This window comes from Moschus berezovskii, chromosome 4, assembly GCF_049115385.1.
Source record: "Moschus berezovskii isolate FMDL1 chromosome 4, NW_MosBer_1.0, whole genome shotgun sequence".
Classification (NCBI taxonomy): Eukaryota; Metazoa; Chordata; class Mammalia; order Artiodactyla; family Moschidae; genus Moschus; species Moschus berezovskii.
In genome coordinates, this window is record NC_142463.1 from 9,770,031 (window position 1) to 9,792,586 (window position 22,556).

General features: G+C 53.6%; 2 protein-coding genes across 3 annotated transcripts; both read left to right on the forward strand.

Annotated features, from left to right (window-relative positions):
* The first annotated feature begins 4,071 nt into the window (after positions 1-4,071).
* On the forward strand, positions 4,072-10,015 carry GJB3 (gap junction protein beta 3). Of its 2 annotated transcripts, none has more exons than XM_055403631.2 (2): positions 4,072-4,632; positions 8,429-10,015. In XM_055403631.2, exon 2 carries the CDS (start codon positions 8,463-8,465, stop codon positions 9,273-9,275), a length of 813 nt encoding a protein of 270 aa, XP_055259606.2. In that variant the 5' UTR covers positions 4,072-4,632; positions 8,429-8,462; the 3' UTR covers positions 9,276-10,015. The 2 variants fall into 2 exon arrangements, with proteins under 2 accessions (XP_055259606.2, XP_055259607.2); XM_055403632.2 differs by lacking the exon at positions 4,072-4,632 and adding an exon at positions 5,190-5,294.
* A 9,154-nt stretch (positions 10,016-19,169) lies between these two features.
* On the forward strand, positions 19,170-21,921 carry GJA4 (gap junction protein alpha 4). Its single transcript, XM_055403486.2, has 2 exons — positions 19,170-19,279; positions 20,376-21,921. The coding sequence occupies exon 2, from the start codon at positions 20,393-20,395 to the stop codon at positions 21,392-21,394; it is 1,002 nt and encodes a 333-aa protein (XP_055259461.1). The 5' UTR covers positions 19,170-19,279; positions 20,376-20,392; the 3' UTR covers positions 21,395-21,921.
* Positions 21,922-22,556: the final 635 nt, after the last annotated feature.

The window sequence follows — 22,556 nt, forward strand, 5'->3', positions numbered from 1 at the left end:
GGAAATAATTCCAAGGGATGTTCTGAAGAGTGAGAGCTGAGGGAGCGGGTGAGGTCTCTTCAGACGGACTGACCAGGGAATACCCCTGTGAGAAGGTGAGACCTGAATAAGGAGGAGGAAGCTGCCCACTGAAGAGCCGTCCAGGCAGAAGGAGCAGCAAACGTAAAGGCCAGAAGGGTGGGCTGAACACAGCTGCTCGTAGAACAGAAAGCAGGCCAGCAATCCAGAGAACACGTGATGGCAGGTGAGGCGGGACTAGGTCACTTGGGGTTTTGAGGGCAATGTCAGGAGAGTGGGTGTCAGAATAAAAGTAATGGTACGTCTCTCTAAGCTTTTAATAGGGGAGCGATGTGATCTGATATATAGCATTAAAGCACTACTTTAGCTGGAAGAAACCATGAGAGAACTTTTTTCAGTTCTCAGAATGGGGAAGGCATGTCTAATTATAACCAAATCCAGAGCCCTTAAAAGACAAGATTGACATGACTTGACCACTTAAAAAAAAAAAGTTTAATTCTTCATGGCAAAAACCACCTATGCAAAGACAAAATACAAGTGTCAGACTTGGTGAGGGGGTAAAATCCTTGTTATTTGCATTATAGACAGAGGGTATATTTCTTTAATATGTAAAGAGCACCTAGGAAATCAATAATTTTAAAAACAACCACCCAACAGAAAAATGGGCAAAAGCAAAAGGCAGTTCACAGAAAAAGAAACACAAATGGCCCTTCAGTTCAGTTCAGTTCAGTTCAGTCGCTCAGTCGTGTCCGACTCTCCGCGACCCCATGAATCACAGCACGCCAGGCCTCCCTGTCCATCACCAACTCCCGGAGCTCACTCAAACTCATGTCCACAGAGTCGGTGATGCCATCCAGCCATCTCATTCTCCGTCGTCCCCTTCTCCTCCCGCCCCCAACCTTTCCCAGCATCAGAGTCTTTTCAAGTGAGTCAACTCGTCGCATGAGGTGGCCAAAGTATTGGAGTTTCAGCTTTAGCATCAGTCCCTTCAATGAACATCCAGGACTGATCTCCTTTAGAATAGACTGGTTGGATCTCCTTGCAGTATAAGGGACTCTCAAGAGTCTTCTCCAACACCACAGTTCAAAAGCATCGATTCTTCGGCGATCAGCTTTCTTCACAGTCCAACTCTCACATCCATACATGACCACGGGAAAAACCATTGCCTTGACTAGACGGACCTTGGTTGGCAAAGTAATGTCTCTGCTTTTCAATATACTATCAAGGTTGGTCATAACTTTCCTTCCAAGGAGCAAGCGTCTTTTAATTTCATGGCTGCAATCAGCATCCGCAGTGATTTTGGAGCCCAAAAAAATAAAGTCTGACACTTTTTCCACTGTTTTCCCATCTATTTCCCATGAAGTGATGGGACCAGATGCCATGATCTTTGTTTTCTGAATGTTGAGCTTCAAGCCAACCTTTTCACTCTCCTCTTTCACTTTCATCAAGAGGCTTTTGAGTTCCTCTTCACTTTCTGCCATAAGGGTAGTGTCATCTGCATATCTGAGGTTATTGATATTTCTCCCAGCAATCTTGATTCCAGCTTGTGCTTCGTCCAGCCCAGCGTTCCTCATGATGTACTCTGCATATAAGTTAAATAAGCAAGGTGACAATATACAACCTTGACGTACACCTTTTCCTATTTGGAACCAGTCTGTTGTTCCATGTCCAGTTCTAACTGTTGCTTCCTGACCTGCATACATGTTTCTCAAGAGGCAGGTCAGGTGGTCTGGGATTCCCATCTCTTTCAGAATGTTCCACAGTTTATTGTGATTGACACAGTCAAAGGCTTTGGCATAGTTTTAAGTGTATGAAAAGATCCTCATTCTCATTCATAATAAGAGAAATACAAAATGAAAATATAATGAGATACTACTAGCAGAGATCATAAAGTTTTCAATGCTCAATACTGATAAGAATATGAGGAAACAAGCACTCTAATGTCTGATGGTAGCATAAACTGATACATCTATGAAGGAGATTTGGCAATATCTATCAAAATTTTTAATGAGGGACTTCCCTGGTGGTCCAGGGTGTTAAGATTCTGCCTTCCAGTGCAGGGTTACAGGTTCAACCCCTGGTCAGGGAGCTACGATCCCACATGCCTTGCTAGCAACCAAAAAAACAAAACATAATACAGAAGCAATATTATAACAAATTCAATAAATACTTTAAAAAATTTTTAAATAGCATACTTTAACTCCAAAATTCCACTTCTAAGAATATCCTATAGACACAATTTTAAAAATGTGTTCAGTGATGTTTGTCTAACTGTACTTATTGCAATGATGTTTACAACAGAAAGAAATACAAGATTGAAAACATACTTAATTTTCATCAATAAAGGAGTGATTAAATATATTATAACACATATGCTATTCAGTTGTATTTTTTTTAAGAAACAGCTTTACATACACTATAGGGAAAAATGAAATACTATTCAAATATTTTTTTGATGTGATAGCTCTGTACCTACTGACAGAGGAAATGCCCTGTATTTTGTTACATGAAACTAGCCAAGTGCAGAACTGTGTACACAGCATACCTCCATCAGTTCAGTTCAGTTCAGCTCAGTTGCTCAGTCATGTCCGACTCTTTGCAACCCCATGAATCAGGCACGCCAGGCCAGGCACGCCAGGCCTCCCTGTCCATCACCAACTCCCGGAGTTCACTCAAACTCATGTCCATAGGGTAAACAAAAAAAAGAGGAATATCTATCAAGTGGAATAGGCAGTTGATCTCAGGAAGGAAAAAACAATAACTAGAACTGGTCAGGTGGGCAGCCCTGGTACATAGTCTGGTGTCCAGGGAGACGTCGAGACAGACACTAGAAACATGGAACTCAGCAGCCAGCAGATAGTACTGCAAGCCCCAGGACGGGATGAATTCGCCCAGGAAAGGAGAGGCTGAAACCAGGATGAGAAGGTACAGGGAAGTCAATGAAGCCAAGGGAAGAAAGCATTTTGAGAGGAACGGAGGGGTCAGCTGTGTCAGGTACTTCTGAAGATACAGGAGGAGGACAGGACAGAGACATTACTGCAGGATTTAGCACCTGGGAATCCGTGTTGACGTTGACAGGGCTGTCTTTAGTTACATGGTTGGGAGGGAACATTGTTCAAAAGGATGGAAGACGGACTAGGGGTGGAGAACGAGGTTTGCTCTGAAATGCAGCTCCAGAGGTGGCAGGGTGCTGTTCAGTCTCAGCAATAATTCTCAGAGTGGCCTCTGATGCCCTCTGCCCTGTGGTTTTGCCCAACCCAGAAACTCAACAGGGCTGCAGCCTCCAGAGCTGGCTCTGCTCCTTCTTGTCTCTGTGACCCTGGGCAAATCACCTAACCTCTCTGTGCCTTAATTTTCTCTTTCCTAACAGTGGGAAGGATTGTACCTTCCTCATCTGGCAGCGTGAGGACGAAGTAAAGCGTGCCCAATAGTGCTTGGACCAAAGATGTCTCTGAGCCCCCAAGACAGTGATAGTTTTCTACAAGGAGTAGTAAGTAGGGTGATGGTGTAATCGATCTTCCCAAGTTTGGGGGTACTTTTGAGAGTAAGAGGGGGTGCTGTTAATTACACCAGGGCCACAGGCCTAAGCCAGTACAGTCTTGGGGAGAAGTCATAAATAGTCACCCTCCTGCTAGCAACATCATCTCAGACAGGGAGTCCTTGGGCCCTTTGGTGACTAAGATCCAGACTCCTCAGGAGGCCGGACACCCTGGAGGTTCCCCGGCAAGGCTGAGGCCCAGGGACTCTCATAGGTTCCTAATCATGACACATTAGTCAAGAAGACAAAGGGGCCTTGTCTTCAGAGCCCAGCCCATCGCAGCCCCATCCAACCCCCAGGCCCCGCCCGCTCCTCAGGGGGTCTAAAGCACAGGCTAGGCGCCCTCACCTCCCGCTTAACCACCCCGCCCCCACAAACAAACAGGATCTGCCCTTTGCAATAACTCCAGGCAACAACCTCCCCCATCCCACCCTCACCCCTGGTCAGAGGATCCACCCCGCTCCATCTCCTTTCCACAGCAGAGTGCCTCTTCCTGCTGCGGGCACAGGGGTCCTGCCCCCCCACCCTGGTTCTCCAGTGCCCCTGCCCCCACTCCAGGACGCGGAGTCTGAGCCACGCACAGGGCAGCCGCGCACGCAGGGTCGAGGCCAAGGACCAGGCGGGGACAGTGACCCGCAGGGCGCGGACGCGGTCGCCGTGGTAACGCACGTGGGCGAGGCCCGATTGCAGTCGGCCCGGGGACCACTCGGCACTTAACAGTGTGGAGCGCTTCACGCCCCGAATCTCATTGGCGCCTTTGCCACACAGCCCTGCCCAGGGCCACCGATGCCCCGGTTTCGCACACGAAGAAGAAACCGAGGCTCAGAAGAGCGAGCGTCAAGCCCCGACGAAGGTCGCGGGAGGAGCCAGGCACCGCGTCGGGACGGGAACCCGACCCCCGCCGCAGGCGGCTCGCGAGCTCCTCCCCCGACTCGCCCTCCCCCGAGCCGCCCCCGGCTGTGCTTGCAGCCACGCGCCTCCCCGCGACTGCGGAGACGCGGCTCCCTCCCTGCTCTCCCGCGCTTCGGCTCTTGAGGACGCGGGTCCTGGCTCCTCCGCCGGCCGCGCCGCTGCGGGTAAGCTGCGGGTTCCTCCCCGCCCTGCGACCACGCGCGCTGAGCGCCCCCGGGAGACCCTGGGCGGGGCTGGGGCTTGCTCCTGCCTTCGGCCAGGCTGAGCCTGGGAGGTGAGAGCACGGGAAGAGATGGAGGGACCTCCCCCACCCCCCTCCCCAGCTGCCTGCTCTGGGCGGGGTGGGGGCTCCAGCTGCTGAAGGTTCCTGGACAACCCCCTCCCACGTCGCGCAAATTTAACGGAACGGACGGGAACTGGGGGTGGCGGGTGGGGAGAGAGGGGTTCGGCCCCGGGGAGTGGGGCCGACCGGTGGGCACTGTGCAGAGGGCAGTGAAAGCTGGGTTCGGCTGGGTCCCGGGGCATGGGCAAAGAGGATCGCAGGGAGCTGCTGTTGGGGACGGCAGTGGGGACCGGAACCGGCTCCACCAGTCCCCAGCCTCGGCTTGGAGGGAAATTCTTTGCCGGTGAGTCGCGTTCCTAGGGCGTGTCAGGCAGGACTGGGCAGACAGGACTGGAGGGTGGAAGGTGCGGGCCAAGGAGGGACAGCCCCTAGGTGGGCCGGCCTGGGATGGCTCAGATGGAAACACCTGTCAGGGCCCCTCTCCTCCCCGGGCTGGCAGACGGGGTTCCAACCTCCACTGCAGTCTTCTTGAACTCCCACCAGGTGAGTGGCAGGCTGCGGAGGGAATGGTCTTTTATGATCCTTACAACAGCTCAAGAAAGTAGGAATTATTTTCTCCCTTTGGAGATAAGGCAAGAAAGTCAAAGAAATTACCTGGGAAGTCACCCAAGGAGAAGGTGTAGAGCTGAGGCTTGAATCCAGTTGTGGCTCCAGGCTCCATGTACATCCCACTACCCCTCCCCAAAGGTCTCGGAAGGAACTGAGGGGGCGGGGGGAGAATAACACTTTCATATGCTGTTTTATTGTATGCTGCTGCTGCTGCTGCTGCATCACTTCAGTCGTGTCCGACTCTGTGTGACCCCATAGACAGAAGCCCACCAGGGTCCCCAGTCCCCGGGATTCTCCAGGCAAGAACACTGGAGTGGGTGAATATACAATAATTGCCCTTGTGAAACAAAAATTCATAAAAATTCGGAGAGGTAGAGGATTAAACAAATACTTTAACTCCTAATTCCCTGGGTCGGGAAGATCCCCTGGAGAAGGAAATGGCAACCCACTCCAGTATTCTTGCCTGGAAAATCCCATGGTTGGAGGAGCCTGATAGGTTACAGTCCATGGCGTCACAAAGAGTCGGACACAATTAAGCGACTTCACTTTTTCACTTTAATTCCTAATGGTAATTAAATTCTAGGAAGAAAATAAAGAGGACAGAAGAAGAGTGACTAGGTGGGCAGGGCCTCCAGGTATCTAGGGAAGCCTCTAATTAGAAGATGTTTTAGCAGACTCCTCAGTGATGACAAGGGGTCCAGTCATGCAAGGTTCTGGAGGAAGAGCACTCCAGGCAACAGGAATGATTACAAAGCCCCAGAGGCACTCATTAGAGTATAGGAGAGTAGGGTGAGGATGTGGAATCCGGAGTTTTATTCTAAGTGTAATGAGAAGCTAGAAGAAAGTTGTTATTGTTGTTGTTTTTGGTTTTTTGCTTTGCTGGGTCTCTGTTGCTGCGCAAGCTTTTCTTTAGTTGTGGCAAGCGAGGGGCTCCTCTTGTTGCCGTGTGCAGTCTTCTCATTGTGGGAGCTGCTCTTGTTGCAGAGCACAGGCTCTAGGACTCTCAGGCTTCAATAGCTGTGGCTCTAGGGCGCAGTTGTTGATTTCCCAGGCTCCAGAGCACAAGCTTAATAGTTGTGGCACATGGGCTTAGCTGCTCCGCGGCATGTGGGATCTTCCCAGTCTAGGGATCAGACCCATGTCGCCTGCATTGGCCGGCGGCTTCTTTACCACTGAGCCACCAGGGAAGCCCTAGTAGAAAGTTTTAAACGAGGGAGTGACGTGATTCAACTTAATGAATCGGGGGCACAGGAGCAGACACTTAAGCCAATCAAGTGAGTGAAAGTGCCTCAGTCATGTCCGACTCTTTGCAACCCCATGGACTATACAGTCCATGGAATTCTCTAGACCAGAACACTGGAGTGGGTAGCCTTTCCCTTCTCCAAGGGATCTTTCCAACCCAGGGATGGAACCCAGGTCTCCCACAATACAGGCGGGTTCTTTACCAGCTGAGCCACAAGGGAAGCCCAAGAAGCCTTCTAGGCCAGCCAAGAGGCTGTGGCAATAATACCAGCAAGGGTGATGGTGGCTGGGAGCAGGGTGGTGGCAGTGGAGGGGTGAGAAGCAGCGATACATGGATGGTCCTGCAGTCCTGGTCACACAGCAGCTCCAGGAGCTCACAGGCCCACACGGACACATGGAGAGGCGCATACTCCTACACCCTCCAGGCAGATACTAGGTGCACTCAGGCAGACCCACCTGTCCACACCCTCTGAGTCACTCCAGGACCGGGAGGGAAATGTGTGATCCAGGGACCTAAACAAAGCATGGCTCCCCACCACAAAGCCCTGGCATCCCACATGGCTAGGGTGGCTGGGGCTCCCTCAGGCTCCAGCACAGCCTGCAGTGGGTGTCCCTAGATTTTCCCTGGAACTGATGTCCCCAGGAACCAGACCATTACCCTCTCCATGCACCCCCTCAGCATGAATTGGTCTCCCAACTTCACCACCCACTGGCTGTGAGACCTTGGGGAGGTTGATTTCCCCTGAGCCCCAGTTTCCTCTCCAAAGAATGGGGTTCATGACCCCAGTTTCACAGGATGGTAGTGAGGCATCAACCAGGTCAGTTCTGAGAACCTGGTCTGGGGCAGACATTGATCGGAGAAGGGGAGAGAAGGTGGTAGAGTACCCAGCTCTGAGTTCAGTTCTAGTTTTAAATGAGTGAGTTGACCGATCTAGATATCACACCACAATGAGTAGCCAGCACTTACTGAGCACTTACTGTGTACTGAGCGCTTTGCAATCATTTTCTCATTTGATTATCAGTTTCTTCATCTGTCAATGAGAAGCATAATAGTGCCTACCTCACAGGGTCGTCATAAGGATTAAATGAGTTCCCTAGTGGTTCAGACGGTAAAGCGTCTGAGACCCGGGTTTGATCCCTGGCTCGGGAAGATCCCCTAGAGAAGGAAATGGCAACCCACTCCAGTCCTCTTGCCTGGAAAATCCCATGGGTGGAGGAGTCTGGTGGGCTACAGTCCATGGGGTCGCAAAGAGTCGGACACGACTGAGCGGCTTCACTTTCCCTTTCCTTATGCTGCCCCAACAGAGGAGCCTGGCCAGTTATGGCCCATGGGGTCTCAGAGTCGGACACAACTGAGCGACTTCACTTTCACTTTCACACATAAAGTGTTTAGCTTCTGGCCTGGCCTCATAGTAAGTGTTCAATAGTAATAATTACTGTTATCAGCAAGTGTGCATTCCCTTCCTGCCAGCATACTAGCTCTGTTACTTTGGGCAGGTTACTTTACCTGTCTGTGCCTGTTTCCTCCCTGTAGCTTAGTAAGAATAGTTCTGATGTCTCAGAGTCATTGAGATGAGCAAACGAATCCATCCGCATAAATAACTTAGAACCGCATCTGGCACACAGTAAAAGCTCTATGTGTGTGTGCTAAGTCGCTTCAGCCACGTCCAACTCTGCGCCCCTTTAGACCGTAGCCTGCCAGGCTCCTCTGACCATGGGGATTCTCCAGGCAAGAATACTGGAGTGGCTTGCCGTGCACCCACTCCAGGGAGAAGTTCTCTCGGTATCGCCTGCTGGCTCACACAGAGGGGTTCCTCTTCTGTCAGGTGGGCACGGCCCCGGCGCCCCGCCCCAGGCACCATGGACTGGAAAACGCTCCAGGCCCTGCTGAGCGGCGTCAACAAGTACTCCACGGCCTTCGGGCGCATCTGGCTGTCCGTGGTATTCGTCTTCCGCGTGCTGGTCTACGTGGTGGCCGCGGAGCGCGTGTGGGGCGACGAGCAGAAGGACTTTGACTGCAACACCAAGCAGCCGGGCTGCACCAACGTCTGCTACGACGAGTTCTTCCCCATCTCCAACATCCGCCTCTGGGCCCTGCAGCTCATCTTCGTCACGTGCCCGTCGCTGCTGGTCATCCTGCACGTGGCCTACCGCGAGGAGCGCGAGCGGCGACACCGGCAAAAGCACGGCGACCAGTGCAGCAAGCTCTACGACGACACGGGCAAGAAGCACGGCGGCCTCTGGTGGACCTACCTGCTGAGCCTAGTCTTCAAGCTCCTCATCGAGTTCCTCTTCCTCTACCTGCTGCACACGCTCTGGTACGGCTTCGGCATGCCCCGCCTGGTGCAGTGCGCCAACGTGGCGCCCTGCCCCAACACCGTGGACTGCTACATCGCCAGGCCCACCGAGAAGAAGCTCTTCACCTACTTCATGGTGGGCGCCTCCGCCGTCTGCATCGTGCTCACCTTCTGCGAGATCTGCTACCTCATCTTCCACAGGGTGGTGCGGAGCCTTCACAGGAAGGGCCAGCGCGGGGGCCGCGGCCACGCGCCCTCGGCCAGCCGGGCCTCCACCTGCCGCTGCCACCACAAGCTGCTGGAGGCCGCCGACCTGAGCCCGGACTCCCGCGACAGCAAGCTGTGTGCTTCGGCACCCACCATGACCCCCATCTGACCATGGGGCTGGGGGGCCATCCTGGGGCTGCCCGTGGGGACAGAAGCAGGGTCCTGTGGTGCCGGTGGAGGGGTCCTACAGGTGCTGGGTGCCCCCACTCTGAATTCACTACACTATGCAATTTCATTTTTAGCAGATTTTTTTCTTTTGAACACTGGGCACTGTGCCATCTATCTGGTATAGGTCACACCACAGGCCCAGTGGCAGCCCTCCTGGGAGACAGATGTTAAAACAAGCCGGTTAACTGCTGCCTAAAGGTGACACTTGGCAGGGCTTCCCCTAACCCAGGAAGGAGTGATCAGGAGAGGCTTCCCCGAGGGAGGAATGTTTAAGAGAAGATGAGCTTCTTAGCAGGGGAAAGCAAGTGCAGATGCCCAGAGGCCATAAAAAGATGCTTGCCTTGGGTTGAATGCACCAGGCCAAAGGGCATCTTCCTTCCCGAGCGGCACCCAGATTCCTGGGGTGGAAAGGAAGTGTCCTCCCAGCAGTGGAGGCCTGGAAAGCCTGGGAAGAGGAGAAGGAGGCTCTGGCAACACGCAGAGACCCTCTGGGCCGCCACTGCCCTCCAGGAAACCCCCACGCCCCCGGTCATTCCTTCAGCCTCAGGCAGCTTTGCTCCCATCTTCCTTCCACACTGTGCCCAGTCTGGTGCCAGCCTCTCAGGGACTTGAGGTGGATGTACTGATAGGAACATCCCCAAGGCATTTTCCTTGAAATCAATAAAGGCTGTGTTTTATACAGATCGCCTCTCCTCTTTTCTCCCACGCTCCCACCGACTTCCCTGGTGGCTCAGACAGGAAAGAATCTGCCTGCAATGTGGGAGACCAGGGTTCGGTCCCTGAGTCGGGAAGATACCCTGAAGAAGGAAATGGCAACCCACTCCAGTATTCTTGCCTGGAAAATTCCATGGACAGAGGAGCCTGGCAGGCTACAGTCCATGGGTCGCAAAGAGTCAGGCACGACTGAGCACTTTCCCAGATCATATCTCCAACCCAAATCTTCCACCAAATGCCACCAAGCAGCTCAATTTGCATGACCCCAGGTACAACAAGCTCAACACACCCTAAACCCAACCCACCCACAAGACCCAGAGAAAGTAGCCCTCAGAAGGGGACAGAGCTCCAGGCTGGGGCTGGGTTGACCCAGGTGCGATCCCGAATGGAACCTACAGATATATATGCTGCGCTTGCATATGTGGTCACAAGAGGGCGCTGTGCTCCCTCTACAACAGGACCGCTATTTTACAACCAGACCCTGCCCTGAGCACACACAATCACAGCTCTCTGGTTGTAAAGACAAACCACACCGCCCTTCTCCTTTGTAACCTGATCATTGCCATCCACAACCGGTGCCCCTCCCTATGTACACAAAATCCCTGTTACTCATACTTTTCACTCCTGTGTGCTCACTACAGGCTTCTCCAACATGCAGGCCAGCCTCACCCAAGTACTGTCCAGCTCCTTCCATTGCCCTGAGCATTTTCTCCATCCCAGGCTCCCCGGCAGGGAAGTAGGATCTGAGCCCAAGGAGCTCAGAGTCTGGGGGAGACAGAGATGCATTCATCCCCTGCACTAACCAAGCCCAGGTGGTTCCCAGCACCATGTGCTGACCTGAAATTTAGGGAACACCCAACATCCAAGCCAGGTCAGGATGGAAAGCAAAAGGGGTGCAAGGTTATACTAACCCAGAGGAACATTTAGTAACTATCAAAGCCAAGGCCAGGAGCCAGAAATCCAGGAGGCAGTGAGCCAAGAGCTAATGCAGGCAGGGAAAGGGACCGCTCATTGTGTCGACAGAGCAGGCTGGGGTTCACCTTTGCTCTCCTGTGTGGCCATGACCGGGGTGAATAAGCCAGCCAAGTTTAAAGGGCCCAGGGTTGGGCTGACACCCACCTCCCAGGTTGAATCATAACTTAACCACTTCAGGACCACAGCTTCACCACACTGCACCTTGAGCAGGCTTTCAGAACCTCAGTCTTATCATCAGTTCAGTTCAGTTCAGTCGCTCAGTCGTGTCCGACTCTTTGCGACCCCATGAATCGCAGCACGCCAGGCCTCCCTGTCCATCACCAATTCCCGGAGTTTACACAAACTCATGTCCATCAAGTCGGTGATGCCATCCAGCCATCTCATCCTCTGTCATCCCCTTCTCCTCCCGCCCCCAATCCCTCCCAGCATCAGAGTCTTTTCCAATGAGTCAACTCTTTGCATGAGGTGCCCAAAGTACTGGAGTTTCAGCTTTAGCATCAGTCCTTCCAATGAACACCCAAGACTGATCTCCCTTAGGATGGACTGGTTGAACCTCCTTGCAATCCAAGGGACTGTCAAGAGTCTTCTCCAACACCACAGTACAATGGGAATTGTATCAGTCAGGGTCTCAAATACGATGGCACATTCAAACCAAGGAACTGCAAAGAGTTTTCCTTGAGGGACTGTTTTTGAAGGTATGGGCCCTGTGTGTGTGTGTGTGTGTGTGTGTGAGTGTTAGTTGCTCAGTCGTATCTGACTCTTTGTGGTGTTGGAGAAGACTCTTGACAGTCCCTTGGATTGCAAGGAGGTTCAACCAGTCCATCCTATGGACTGTAGCCTGCCAGGCGCCTCTGTCCATGGGATTCTCCAGGCAAGAATACTGGAGTGGGTTGCCATGCCCTCCTCCAGGGGATCTTTCCAACCCAGGGATCGAACCCACATCTCATCTGTCTCTGCATTGGCAGGCAGATTCTTTGCCACTAGCGCCACCTGGGAAGCCCCAAAGGTATGGGCATGATTAAGGAAACCCGCAAAGGGTACTCTGGGGCTAGTACCAGGGTAGCAATGGATGGGGTTGCTACACAGGAGCTGCAAGGATGCATCGAAGCACAGCAATCAAATACCATGGCTTCACTCTCCCATCTCTTGCTCACCCAACCAGTGGCTCCCACTGACCCAACACAACCAGAAACAAGGGCAAGGAAGCCTATTGAGGCAGTACAGCTCAGGCTCCCAGGGCAGAGAGCAGATCTGAGGGGCCAAAGGAACATATGCAGCCCGGTCTTAGAACAGTATCCACTCCTAGGGTTGCAGAGATAAAAGGAGACAGTGTCAGTAACACACTAGCTCAGTGCTAACATATCCAGTAGATATCCAAGCACACCCATGCTTAGGAAAGTCTGCCTGCCACCCAGGCCATCTCCTGTGTCAATCCCAGCTTGGAGTGGATGGTTGCAAAGGTCCCAGGGAGGGGTGATCTCCACCTATTTACTGCCTTGCATTCCAGCACCTTCTAGGGCCCAGTTAAGGGCGGCTTTGAGGTCAGAGCAACCAGAGAATACCACCAGTTATCCCAGCATGAACTGAGCCTCCAGTCCTGGCACCGCTTCTCCAGGCTGCGGGCCAGGACCACAGATGAGGGAATATTCCAGCCCTGAGCATCCCAACTTTGGCCTGAGAGCTGACCCCAGCAGTGCCATTCACACTCTCCATCCAACGTGTGTTGAGTTACTATTCACCCAGAGTCCCCAGCACATACCACCATCACAAGGTGACTCTCAAGCCTCCTGGCCTTCTCTTCTGAGGGTTCAGTTCAGTTCAGTCGCTCAGTCGTGTCCAACTCTTTGAGACCCCATGGACTGCAGCACGCCAGGCCTCCCTGTCCATCACCAACTCCCGGAGCTTGCTCAAACCCATGTCCATCAAGTTGGTGATGCCATCCAGCCATCTCATCCTCTGTCGTCCCCGTCTCCTCCTGCCTTCAATCCCTCCCAGCATCAGGGTCTTTTACAATGAGTCAGTTCTTCACATCAAGTGGCCAAAGTATTGCAGTTTCAGCTTCAGCATCTGTCCTTTCAATGAATATTCAGGACTGATTTCCTTAAGGTTGGATCTCCTTGCAGTCCAAGGGACTCTCAAGAGTCTTCTCCGATACCACAGTTCAAAACCATCAATTTTTTGGCACCCAGCTTTCTTTATGATCCAACTTTCACATCCCTACATGACTACTGGAAAAACCATAGCTTTGACTAGGTGGACTTTTGTTGGCAAAGTAATGTCTCTGCTTTTTAATATGCTGTCTAGGTTGGTCATAACTTTCCTTCCAAGGAGTAAGCGTCTTTTAATTTCATGGCTGTGGTCACCATCTTCAGTGATTCTGGAGCCCAAAAAAATAAAGTCTACTACTGTTTCCACTGTTTCCTCATCTATTTGCCATGAAGTGATGGGACCAGATGCCATGATCTTAGTTTTCTGAATGTTGAGCTTTAAACCAACTTTTTCACTCTCTCCTCTTTCACTTTCATCAAGAGGCTCTTTAGTTCCTCTTCACTTTCTGCCATAAGGGTGGTGTCATCTGCGTATCTGAGGTTATTGATATTTCTCCCGGCAATCTTGATTCCAGCTTGTGCTTCATCCACCCCAGCATTTCTCATGATGTACTCTGCATGTAAGTTAAATAAGCAGGGTGACAATATACAGCCTTGATGTACTCTTTTCCCGATTTGGAACCAGTCTGTTGTTCCATGTCCAGTTCTAACTGTTGCTTCCTGACCTGCACACAGATTTCTCAGGAGGCAGGTCAGGTGGTCTGGTATTCCCATCTCTTGAAGAATTTTCCACAGTTTGTTGTGATTCACACAGTCAAAGGCTTTGGCATAGTCAATAAAGCAGATGATTTTCTGGAACTCTCTTGCTTTTTCGATGATCCAACAGTGGCAATTTGATCTCTGGTTCCTCTGCCTTTTCTAAATCCAGCTTGAACATCTGGAAGTTCATGGTTCATGTACTGTTGAAGCCTGGCTTGGAGAATTTTAAGTATTACTTTGCTAGCGTGTGAGATGAGTGCAATTGTGCAGCAGTTTGAACATTCTTTGGCATTGCCTTTCTTTGGGATTAGAATGAAAACTGACCTTTTCCAGTCCTGTGGCCACTCCTGAGTTTTCCAGATTTGCTGGCATATTGAGTGCAGCACTTTCACAGCATCATCTTTTAGGATTTAAAATAGCTCAACTGGAATTCCATCACCTCCACTAGCTTTGTTCCTAGTGATGCTTCCTAAGGCCCACTTGACTTTGCATTCCAGGATGTCTGGCTATAGGTGAGTGATCACACCATCATGATTATCTGGGTGATGAAGATCTTTTTTGTATAGCTCTTCTGTGTATTCTTACCACCTCTCCTTAATATCTTCTGCTTCTGTTAGGTCCATACCATTTCTGTCTTTTATCCAGCCCATCTTTGCATGAAATGTTCCCTTGGCATCTCTAATTTTCTTGAAGGGATCTCTAGTCTTTCCCATTCTGTTGTTTTCCTCTGTTTCTTCTGAGGGTACACACCTCTGTGTCCTCCTCCCCCGCCAGCAGAGTCACTGCAAGCTTCCTTCAGCAGTGCTCATGTTGATGATGTAGATTTCATAGACACACTTTCAAGTTTACATCTACTGCGTGGTATGACAGCCAACCTGCAGCCCAAGGCCAACAGATTATTTTGTATTCATCACCCTGATCCAAGCCCCTTGATATGGGCGAAATGTCTGTACCCTCCCACAACTCATTTGCTGAAACGCTAACTTCCAGTGCCATGGTATCAAGAGGTGGGGCCTTTGGGAAGTGATGGGTCATGAGGGTGGATCTGTGCTCTGATGAGAACAGACACCAGGGGGATGGTCTCTCTCTCTCTGCCACACGAGGACACACTAAGAAGATAGCCCAGCATAAACCAGGAAAAGGGCCTTCACCAAGAACCCAACCAGGCTGGCACCCTGATCCTGGACTTCCAGCCTCAGAACCATAAGAAGTAAAGTTCTGTTGTTTAAACCATCCAGTCTGTGTGTTGTTACAGCAGCCTGGGCTGAGACACCCCCATCATCTCTCAGGGATCACTGCAACAATCTCCCTGCTTCCTGCCACCACCACCCCCACCCCCCGCCCACAACTCTGCAGATGCTGCAGAAGAGTTAGGAGAGCAAAAGGGCATCAATGGAAAGGGGAGGAATAGAACCGAACCACAAGACTCGTCTGTGGGAGCTCTGTGCCCATCAGACAAAGGCGGTCGGTGAGAGGAGTCCCATGTTGCATGGAAATGGCCCCACCCTTGACCACACTTGGCTCAGCCATTGCCCGGGGCCACTGCAGCAGGGCCTGCGCCACTGAAGCAGACCTGCAAGTGCGAACAGCTGGGGACTGTCAGCTGGCCACGCTCCGCACAGCTGGGCAGCGAGTCCTCTGTTGAGGGAGGCCGTCTGCATCCACCACCCACTCCCACAGTCTAGTCCCAGGAAGGTGGTCAGAGTGATCCCCTAAAACCTAAGTCAGGCTGTGTCACTCCTCCGCCCCAAACCTCTAAAGGCATCTCGCACAGGCCTGTAGAGACCTACGGCATCTGCCCCACCTGTTCCCTTCGGAACCCATCTCTTCTCCTTGCTGACCTCAATGTCATGTTGATCTTGCTGCTGCCTCAAGCAGGAAATACCAGGCACCTTCCTGCCTCAGGACCTTTGCTCTCTCGTTCCCTCTGCCTGGAATGTGCTTTCTCCTAGAGAGCTGCCGGGCTCCCTCTTTTCCTTCAGGGTCCACAACAAAGGTCAGCTGCTTTCTAAGAATTTCCCACCTCTCCTGTTCAAAATCGAAGCCCTCCGCCACCCCTGCCGCCACGCCCTGATCCTCCTTTCCAGCTTTATTCTCCACCAACCGGTATCACCCTCCATCACCCTCTAACAGGCTTGGTATTCAGTCTGCCTCCCTCCAGCTAGAATGTAAAGCCCACAAGACGGGGATTGGTGTTATTGCTATTCCCTGGCTGAGCTCTAGTGTTTAGTCCTCAGTAAATAGTTTAGTGGATTCACAAATTTATATATGAGCCTGGTTCCCTGCTAGGTGCTGGGCATGTAAACAGGACTCGTCACCTGCCCTCAAGGGGCTCAAAGCCCACCAGGGGAGGAGTAACAACAAACAGAAGTAAGCAATGCACCCCGGGTGGGAGTCGTGGGGGGGGAAATGGGAGTGTTCCATCTCTCTAGAGATTCCGTTTTGCAAGACAAAAATGCTCTAGAGATCCATTGCATAACAATGTGAATGAACTTAACACAACTCAACAGTGTGCCTGGGGGTGGTAGGTGAGCCGCCGAGGGCACACCTAATCCAGTGGAGGCCATCTAAGGGACCTTCTCGGAGAAGGGACATGAAGCAAAGTCCCAAATGGTTGAGTGTATGAGGTGAGAAGGAACAGCACAGACAAAGGCAAGAGTCAAGTATAGCTGGATCATTGAGAGAAAGGGGAAGAGGGAGGAGGCTACAGAACTGGCTGAGGCCAGGAGGCAAAGGAGAAGGATTTTAAGCAGGGCAGTGTGTGGTCTGATTTCTGGGGAAGGGTGAAGGCTGGGCAGGAACCCAGGAGAACAGTTGGGAGGCCATGAGATGGTGGCCCACACAGGGTCAGGGCAGTGGGAACGGTGGGGAGTGTGGAGATCTAAGGATGTTTCCCAGGTGGAAGGGCCAGGTGTGGGATTGTCTTGGCTGACCCCAGCTCATCCCTTCCCTGAAGGGGCGGGGTCTTTCAAACTCTGACCTCCAGAGGCCCTGGGGAAGGGTGAAGGCAGCTCCTCCCTCCTTCCCAGTAGATGGGATCAGATGAGATCTGGCTCTGGGAGAGCCAGCCACAGGAGAGGAACTCTGGGAGCAGAGGCTGGAGTGGGGGTGTGGTGAGAACCCGCCTCCAGGGACCTCGGTTCTCATGCCCTTAGAGGTCAGAACTTAGTGGGCGCAGTTGTCAGCTCTGGAAGTCCAGGAGGCTCAGCTCAGCATGGTCCTCAGGGACAGGCCTGGAACGGGAAGTCAGCTCAGCCGGATCCTGAACGTTCTGAGGTCGGAGCTGAGCCCACCGCACTTGGTGCCCCAGAGGTCCTCCAAAGGCAGGACCCTTGGGGACCCACCCTGAGACACCAGGAGTCCACAGGCTGAATCCTGTTGTGGAGAAATGCAGGACCTTTCTGCCACCAAGCCTCAGACACCACCTTTCGCATCCCTTTTCCTGAGTTGTCCTATCCTTCACCAATATTCCACTTGAGCTGCCTCCCTCTCAGCGCTTTCTGCTCCCACCAAGACCCACCCACCAACCCTTTCGGTCACAGAAATGTTTTGTACAACATTTTTAGCCACCACCCACTGGAAAACTTTCTGTGTACTAATATTACGCTGTGACCTTTGATTGGCTCTCCCATCAGCCCTACGGGTAGGAACTATTATGTCCCCAATCTACAGAGGAAGACACCGGGACATCAGGGTGTAAGCAACTTACCTAAGGGCCCACGGGTCAACAGCAGCCTCAACTTCCAGGCCCTACAGCCTCTCCCGCCAAGGCGGGTGCAGCCTCAGGACCTGGCAGCCTTTGTTCCTGCTCTTCTCTTAACTAGAATATTCTCCCCACCCTCCACCTGGCTGAGAGTTTCACATATCGAAGTATGGGGAAGTCACAGCTTAAGCAAGAGTTAATTCGAATTTTATGCTAACTAAAACAGCCTGTGTGTGACCCTATCAAACACACACTGTACATGTGCTTTAATTATGAAAGAAAAGGGTGCATTGACCAGAAGTAAAGAATGTTCATGTTAAAAATAAATGTTACATCATGCCTCCCTTTCTGGAACACCAATGCTGCTACTCCTTCAATGATAAGATTTTCTTCCCAGGTGCCAAGGCCGTACTGACTCGCTGTGTACTGCTGATCTGTGATTCCATGGGTTTTGTTTTTGTTTTTTCACAACTTTGAAGTATCCCTGACTTGTTTGACGTTCTTTGTTCCGACAAGATATAAACTGTGCTGAAAAATCATGCTTCTCCGGAGCAGTTGCACCGAGTTATCTGAGAGGCTCTCTCCTGGGCAAGAATACTCAGCTTGGCTCAAATAAAACTCTTTTCTATTCCTATTATAGAATCCTGATTATTCCCATCCCCCTGGCTAATGCTGTCTCCTCCAGGAAACCTTCCTAACTGAGCCCCCCTGAGTCAGGAGAACTTTGCATCTTTACTCTTACCCAAGGGCCAATGGGCACAGTTCCTGCCTGACTCCTCCAGCCGGTGAGAGTCACAGGCCAGGGACCACATCTGGCTGGTTTATGGTCAACTTCCCTGCTCCACAGACAACTCCTGACGCCCATGGATGTTCACAGAAAGGATAATGCCTGAATGAACAAAGGGCGGGCCCTGCCCACCCCTTTGCTTCTTTTGGATGCCTCCCCTCACCCCACATTTAGAGGCATGAGGATGGGATTCAAGCTAAAGGTCAGGAGAGTCCCTCCATCCCCCACCTCCCCGGTCCTGTCTCTAGTGAACCATGGGCATTGTTTAGTGCCCTCTGATGGTGCAGCCTTCCCAGGAATGGGGATGTTTAAGATTTCGGCAAGAACAGGGCCTGACTAGAGACCCCCAGCTTCACCACAGACACTAGAGAAGGCAGATTATAACCCCCTCTCTCCCACGCCCTAAGGAGACTTCGTTATCAAGTCCCGGTATGGCTCTGGGCACACAGTGGCCACTCCACAAATGAGGGGTCTTCTCCCTTCTCAACAAGGGCAAGAGGCCCCCACGGTCACGGAGCTGCCCTTCCCTGGAGGTCCCCACACCCTCATCCCCACCTGTCCATCCCTCAGAGCCTCCCAGGACAGCTGCCTGAGATCAGAAAGTTCTGGCTGTATTCCTTTCGCATGCAGCCACCCTGGAAAACATCATCCCTCCGGAGAACCTCTCTGCTGCAAACAGCCAAAGAAGCGGTCTCTCCCCGACGCCCCTCGCCCCCGACTCCCAGTGCCACCTCCCGGGCCCCTTCCTGGAGAGCGGCTTCAGGGAGCCTGCGCCTCCCGTCCCGCCCCCCGCCTCCCGCCGCTCGGAGCAGCGCCCGCCGCCGCCACTTCCTGCCCCCACCCCGCCGCGCGCTATTTAAGGCGCCCCCGCCGCCCGGCGCCGTCCAGCAGGGCTCCCGCGGGCGCCGCTCCGGCCGACTAGCGTCCCCGCCGCCACCTGGGCCGCCCGCAGGCCGGCGGTGAGTTGAGCTGCGGGGGGGAGCTGGGGCGCCACCTGCCAGCGGACCAGCGGGCAAGGGACAGGGGCCACCTGCCAGGGGCGGAGGGTTGCTGCGGGGGGCACCCACCGCGGGCCTGGCTCACCCAGCCTACCTGGGCTGGCCTCAGAGGCTAAGCCGGGTTCCTGCCGCCTTTCGCTGGACCCTTACAACCCTAGGTGGTAGGAATGTTAACATTTTCCAGAAGAGGAGACTGAGGTAATACGGGGCCGTCACTTCCCCGAGGTCCCCGTTAGTAGGAGAGGCAGGATTTGAACCCAGGTCTGGCTCCAGAGCTCGGCTCTAATCCGCTTTGCTCCCACGCAGAAGCACCTCCCTCTCCCCTTTCCACCACCTTCCTTCCCCCAGACTCTCCTCCTGAAGTTCTGGGAACTCTGTGGCCTGTGCCTCCGCCCTGCTATGACAGCTCCTTTCAAGAGCCTAGAATCTGGCAGCAACAGCTTTAGCAGGGGGAGGGAACAGAGAAAGGGAACCTGAGATCAAGAGCCGGTACTTAGGCGGCAGGTGGTCACTATTGCTGACAGGTGGAGCTAACGCAGGATGCTGCCTTGAGTGTCTAGCATGCCTTCACCAGGAACTCAGAGGTTAGAGCGAGGCCAGCTGGGCGAGGGCTGCTGGGAAGGGAGAGGGGACCTGAGGCTTTGGGCCCCCTGGGAATCCGGAGTTATCACCACCACCTCCCCTCACTGTCTGGGGATAGCCTGTCCTGGGCCTAAGGGAGGAAGGGCATGGCGCAGCCGTGTGACCTTGGGTGGGTTCCTCAAATTCTCTGTTCCCTTAGGCTCAGGAGGCTCACCTGGATCCAGAGCTCCTTTGGCTGGGTCAGGAGGGACCCAGGTGGGACTAGACAGGGCTCCTAGCTGTACCCTTGCCAGAGCTTAGCAGCCATCAGCCAAAGGTCTGCTTTTAGTCCTGCTGGGTGTTAGCCCCCAGGCCAGTCCCTTCCCCTCCGGGAGCTCAGTTTCCCTGTAGGTGAAATACGTGTGGCCAACCTCCCGCAGGCCTGTTGCTAGGACAGCTGAGAAGGATGCTGACTGTGTCTTATGCCTTCCTGCAGACAGAGGCCCAGGAGCCATGGGCGACTGGGGCTTCCTTGAGAAACTGCTAGACCAGGTCCAGGAGCACTCGACCGTGGTGGGCAAGATCTGGCTGACGGTCCTTTTCATCTTCCGCATTCTCATCCTGGGCCTGGCCGGCGAGTCGGTGTGGGGCGACGAGCAGTCGGATTTCGAGTGTAACACGGCCCAGCCAGGCTGCACCAATGTCTGCTACGACCAGGCCTTCCCCATCTCCCACATCCGCTACTGGGTGCTGCAGTTCCTCTTTGTCAGCACGCCCACCCTGGTCTACCTGGGCCACGTCATCTACCTGTCTCGGCGCGAGGAGCGGCTGCGGCAGAAGGAGGGGGAGCTCCGGGCACTGCCAGCCAAGGACCCACGCGTGGAGCGGGCGCTGGCAGCCATAGAGCGACAGATGGCCAAGATCTCGGTGGCGGAGGATGGTCACCTGCGGATCCGCGGAGCGCTGATGGGCACCTATGTGGCCAGCGTGCTCTGCAAGAGCGTGCTGGAGGCGGGCTTCCTGTACGGCCAGTGGCGTCTCTATGGCTGGACCATGGAGCCCGTGTTTGTGTGCCAGCGCTCACCCTGCCCCTACCTCGTGGACTGCTTCGTCTCTCGCCCCACGGAGAAGACTATCTTCATCATCTTCATGCTGGTGGTCGGACTCATCTCCCTGGTGCTCAACCTGCTGGAGCTGGCATACCTGCTGTGCCGCTGCCTCAGCCGGGGGGTGAGGGCCCAGCAGCGCCAGGATGCGCCCCCAGCCCCGGGCACCTCCTCAGAGCCTTACGCCGACCAGGTCTTCTTCTACCTCCCCATGGGCGAGGGGCCCTCGTCCCCACCGTGCCCCACCTACAACGGGCTCTCGTCCAGTGAGCAGAACTGGGCCAACCTGACTACAGAGGAGAGGCTGACTTCTTCCAGAGCCCCCCTTTTCCTGGACGCACCCCCCCAGACTGGCCGGAAATCCCCCAGTCGCCCCAGCAGCTCTGCTTCCAAGAAACAGTATGTGTAAGGGCCTGGGGCTTCCATCACCCCGCAGCGGGGCCTGGGAAGTCTTGCTGCCTTTTAATGCAAGGTTCCACAGAGATGGCTGGGGGAAACAGGTGCTGGCTGGCCAGAGAGCCTCCTTGCATGTTGTTCTTGACACCTGCGTCCTTCCTAGTGATCAGAGGGCACCACAGTTTCCCCTCCAGAACGTGGCTTTGTCCCAGGCACGGACAGAGCCAGCGTGGGGTGCTCTTGGTCAAGGGTGTTTGGGCCCTTTGGTCTTTTTCACCTGCTTCAGAGGGATTCGGAGACAACTTACCCGACCCCCACCCCGTGGCAGATTCACCTCCACCCAGGTTGCCCGCACACCCTGTCCTCTCAGGAAAGGCTGGTGGAGGCTGCTGGGTCAGCCTTGATCACACACACACAGACACACACACACACACAGCCTGTGCTGGATCTGGCCCTGTCAAGGGGAGTGGGGTCTTGTTCTCATCACTCCTTCCTACTTCCACTGTTTATCCTTCTAAAATAAACAGGACTTGACCACAAGCGAGGTGTGTGTTGATACTGTCATGATGTACCTTGGTGTGGGGGGTTGGAGGACAGCTGCTTTGCCCAGGGTTCCTTGCCTCTGCCTTTGGCCTCTGCAATCCCAACACCAGCCAGCGCGTTAAACCCTCAAACTCCTAGGTACCACCTCTCTGCAGCTCTTAAGCTCTGAACACTCTGCCTTTTGAAATGCCTCAGCACCAGCCTCTTCTTTCCATCCTCCCTGTCCCAGCCCCGTCAGCCTGTCTGTTAATCAGTGGCCTAAGCTGTGTCTGTCCTCATCCCGCCCCCTGGCCATCCAGCGCTCCGGCCATGCTCCCCACTGCAGTGTGCTTCCTTACTGGACACTGCTCCTCACCTGCCCTGGGCTTCTCTGGTGGCTCAGAGGGTAAAGAATCTGCCTGCAATGTGGGAGACCCAGGTTCAGTCCCTGGGTCGGGAAGATCCCCTGGAGAAGGGAATGGCAACCCATTCTAGTATTCTTGCCTGGAGAATCCCGTAGACTGAGGAGCCTGGCAGGCTACAGTACAGGGGGTTTGCAAAGAGTCGGACGTGACTGAACAATTAACACTCTTCACCTGCCAGCCAAGCCCTTCAAAGTCTGGCTCAAGCAGGCCTGCAGCCCTTGGCATTTG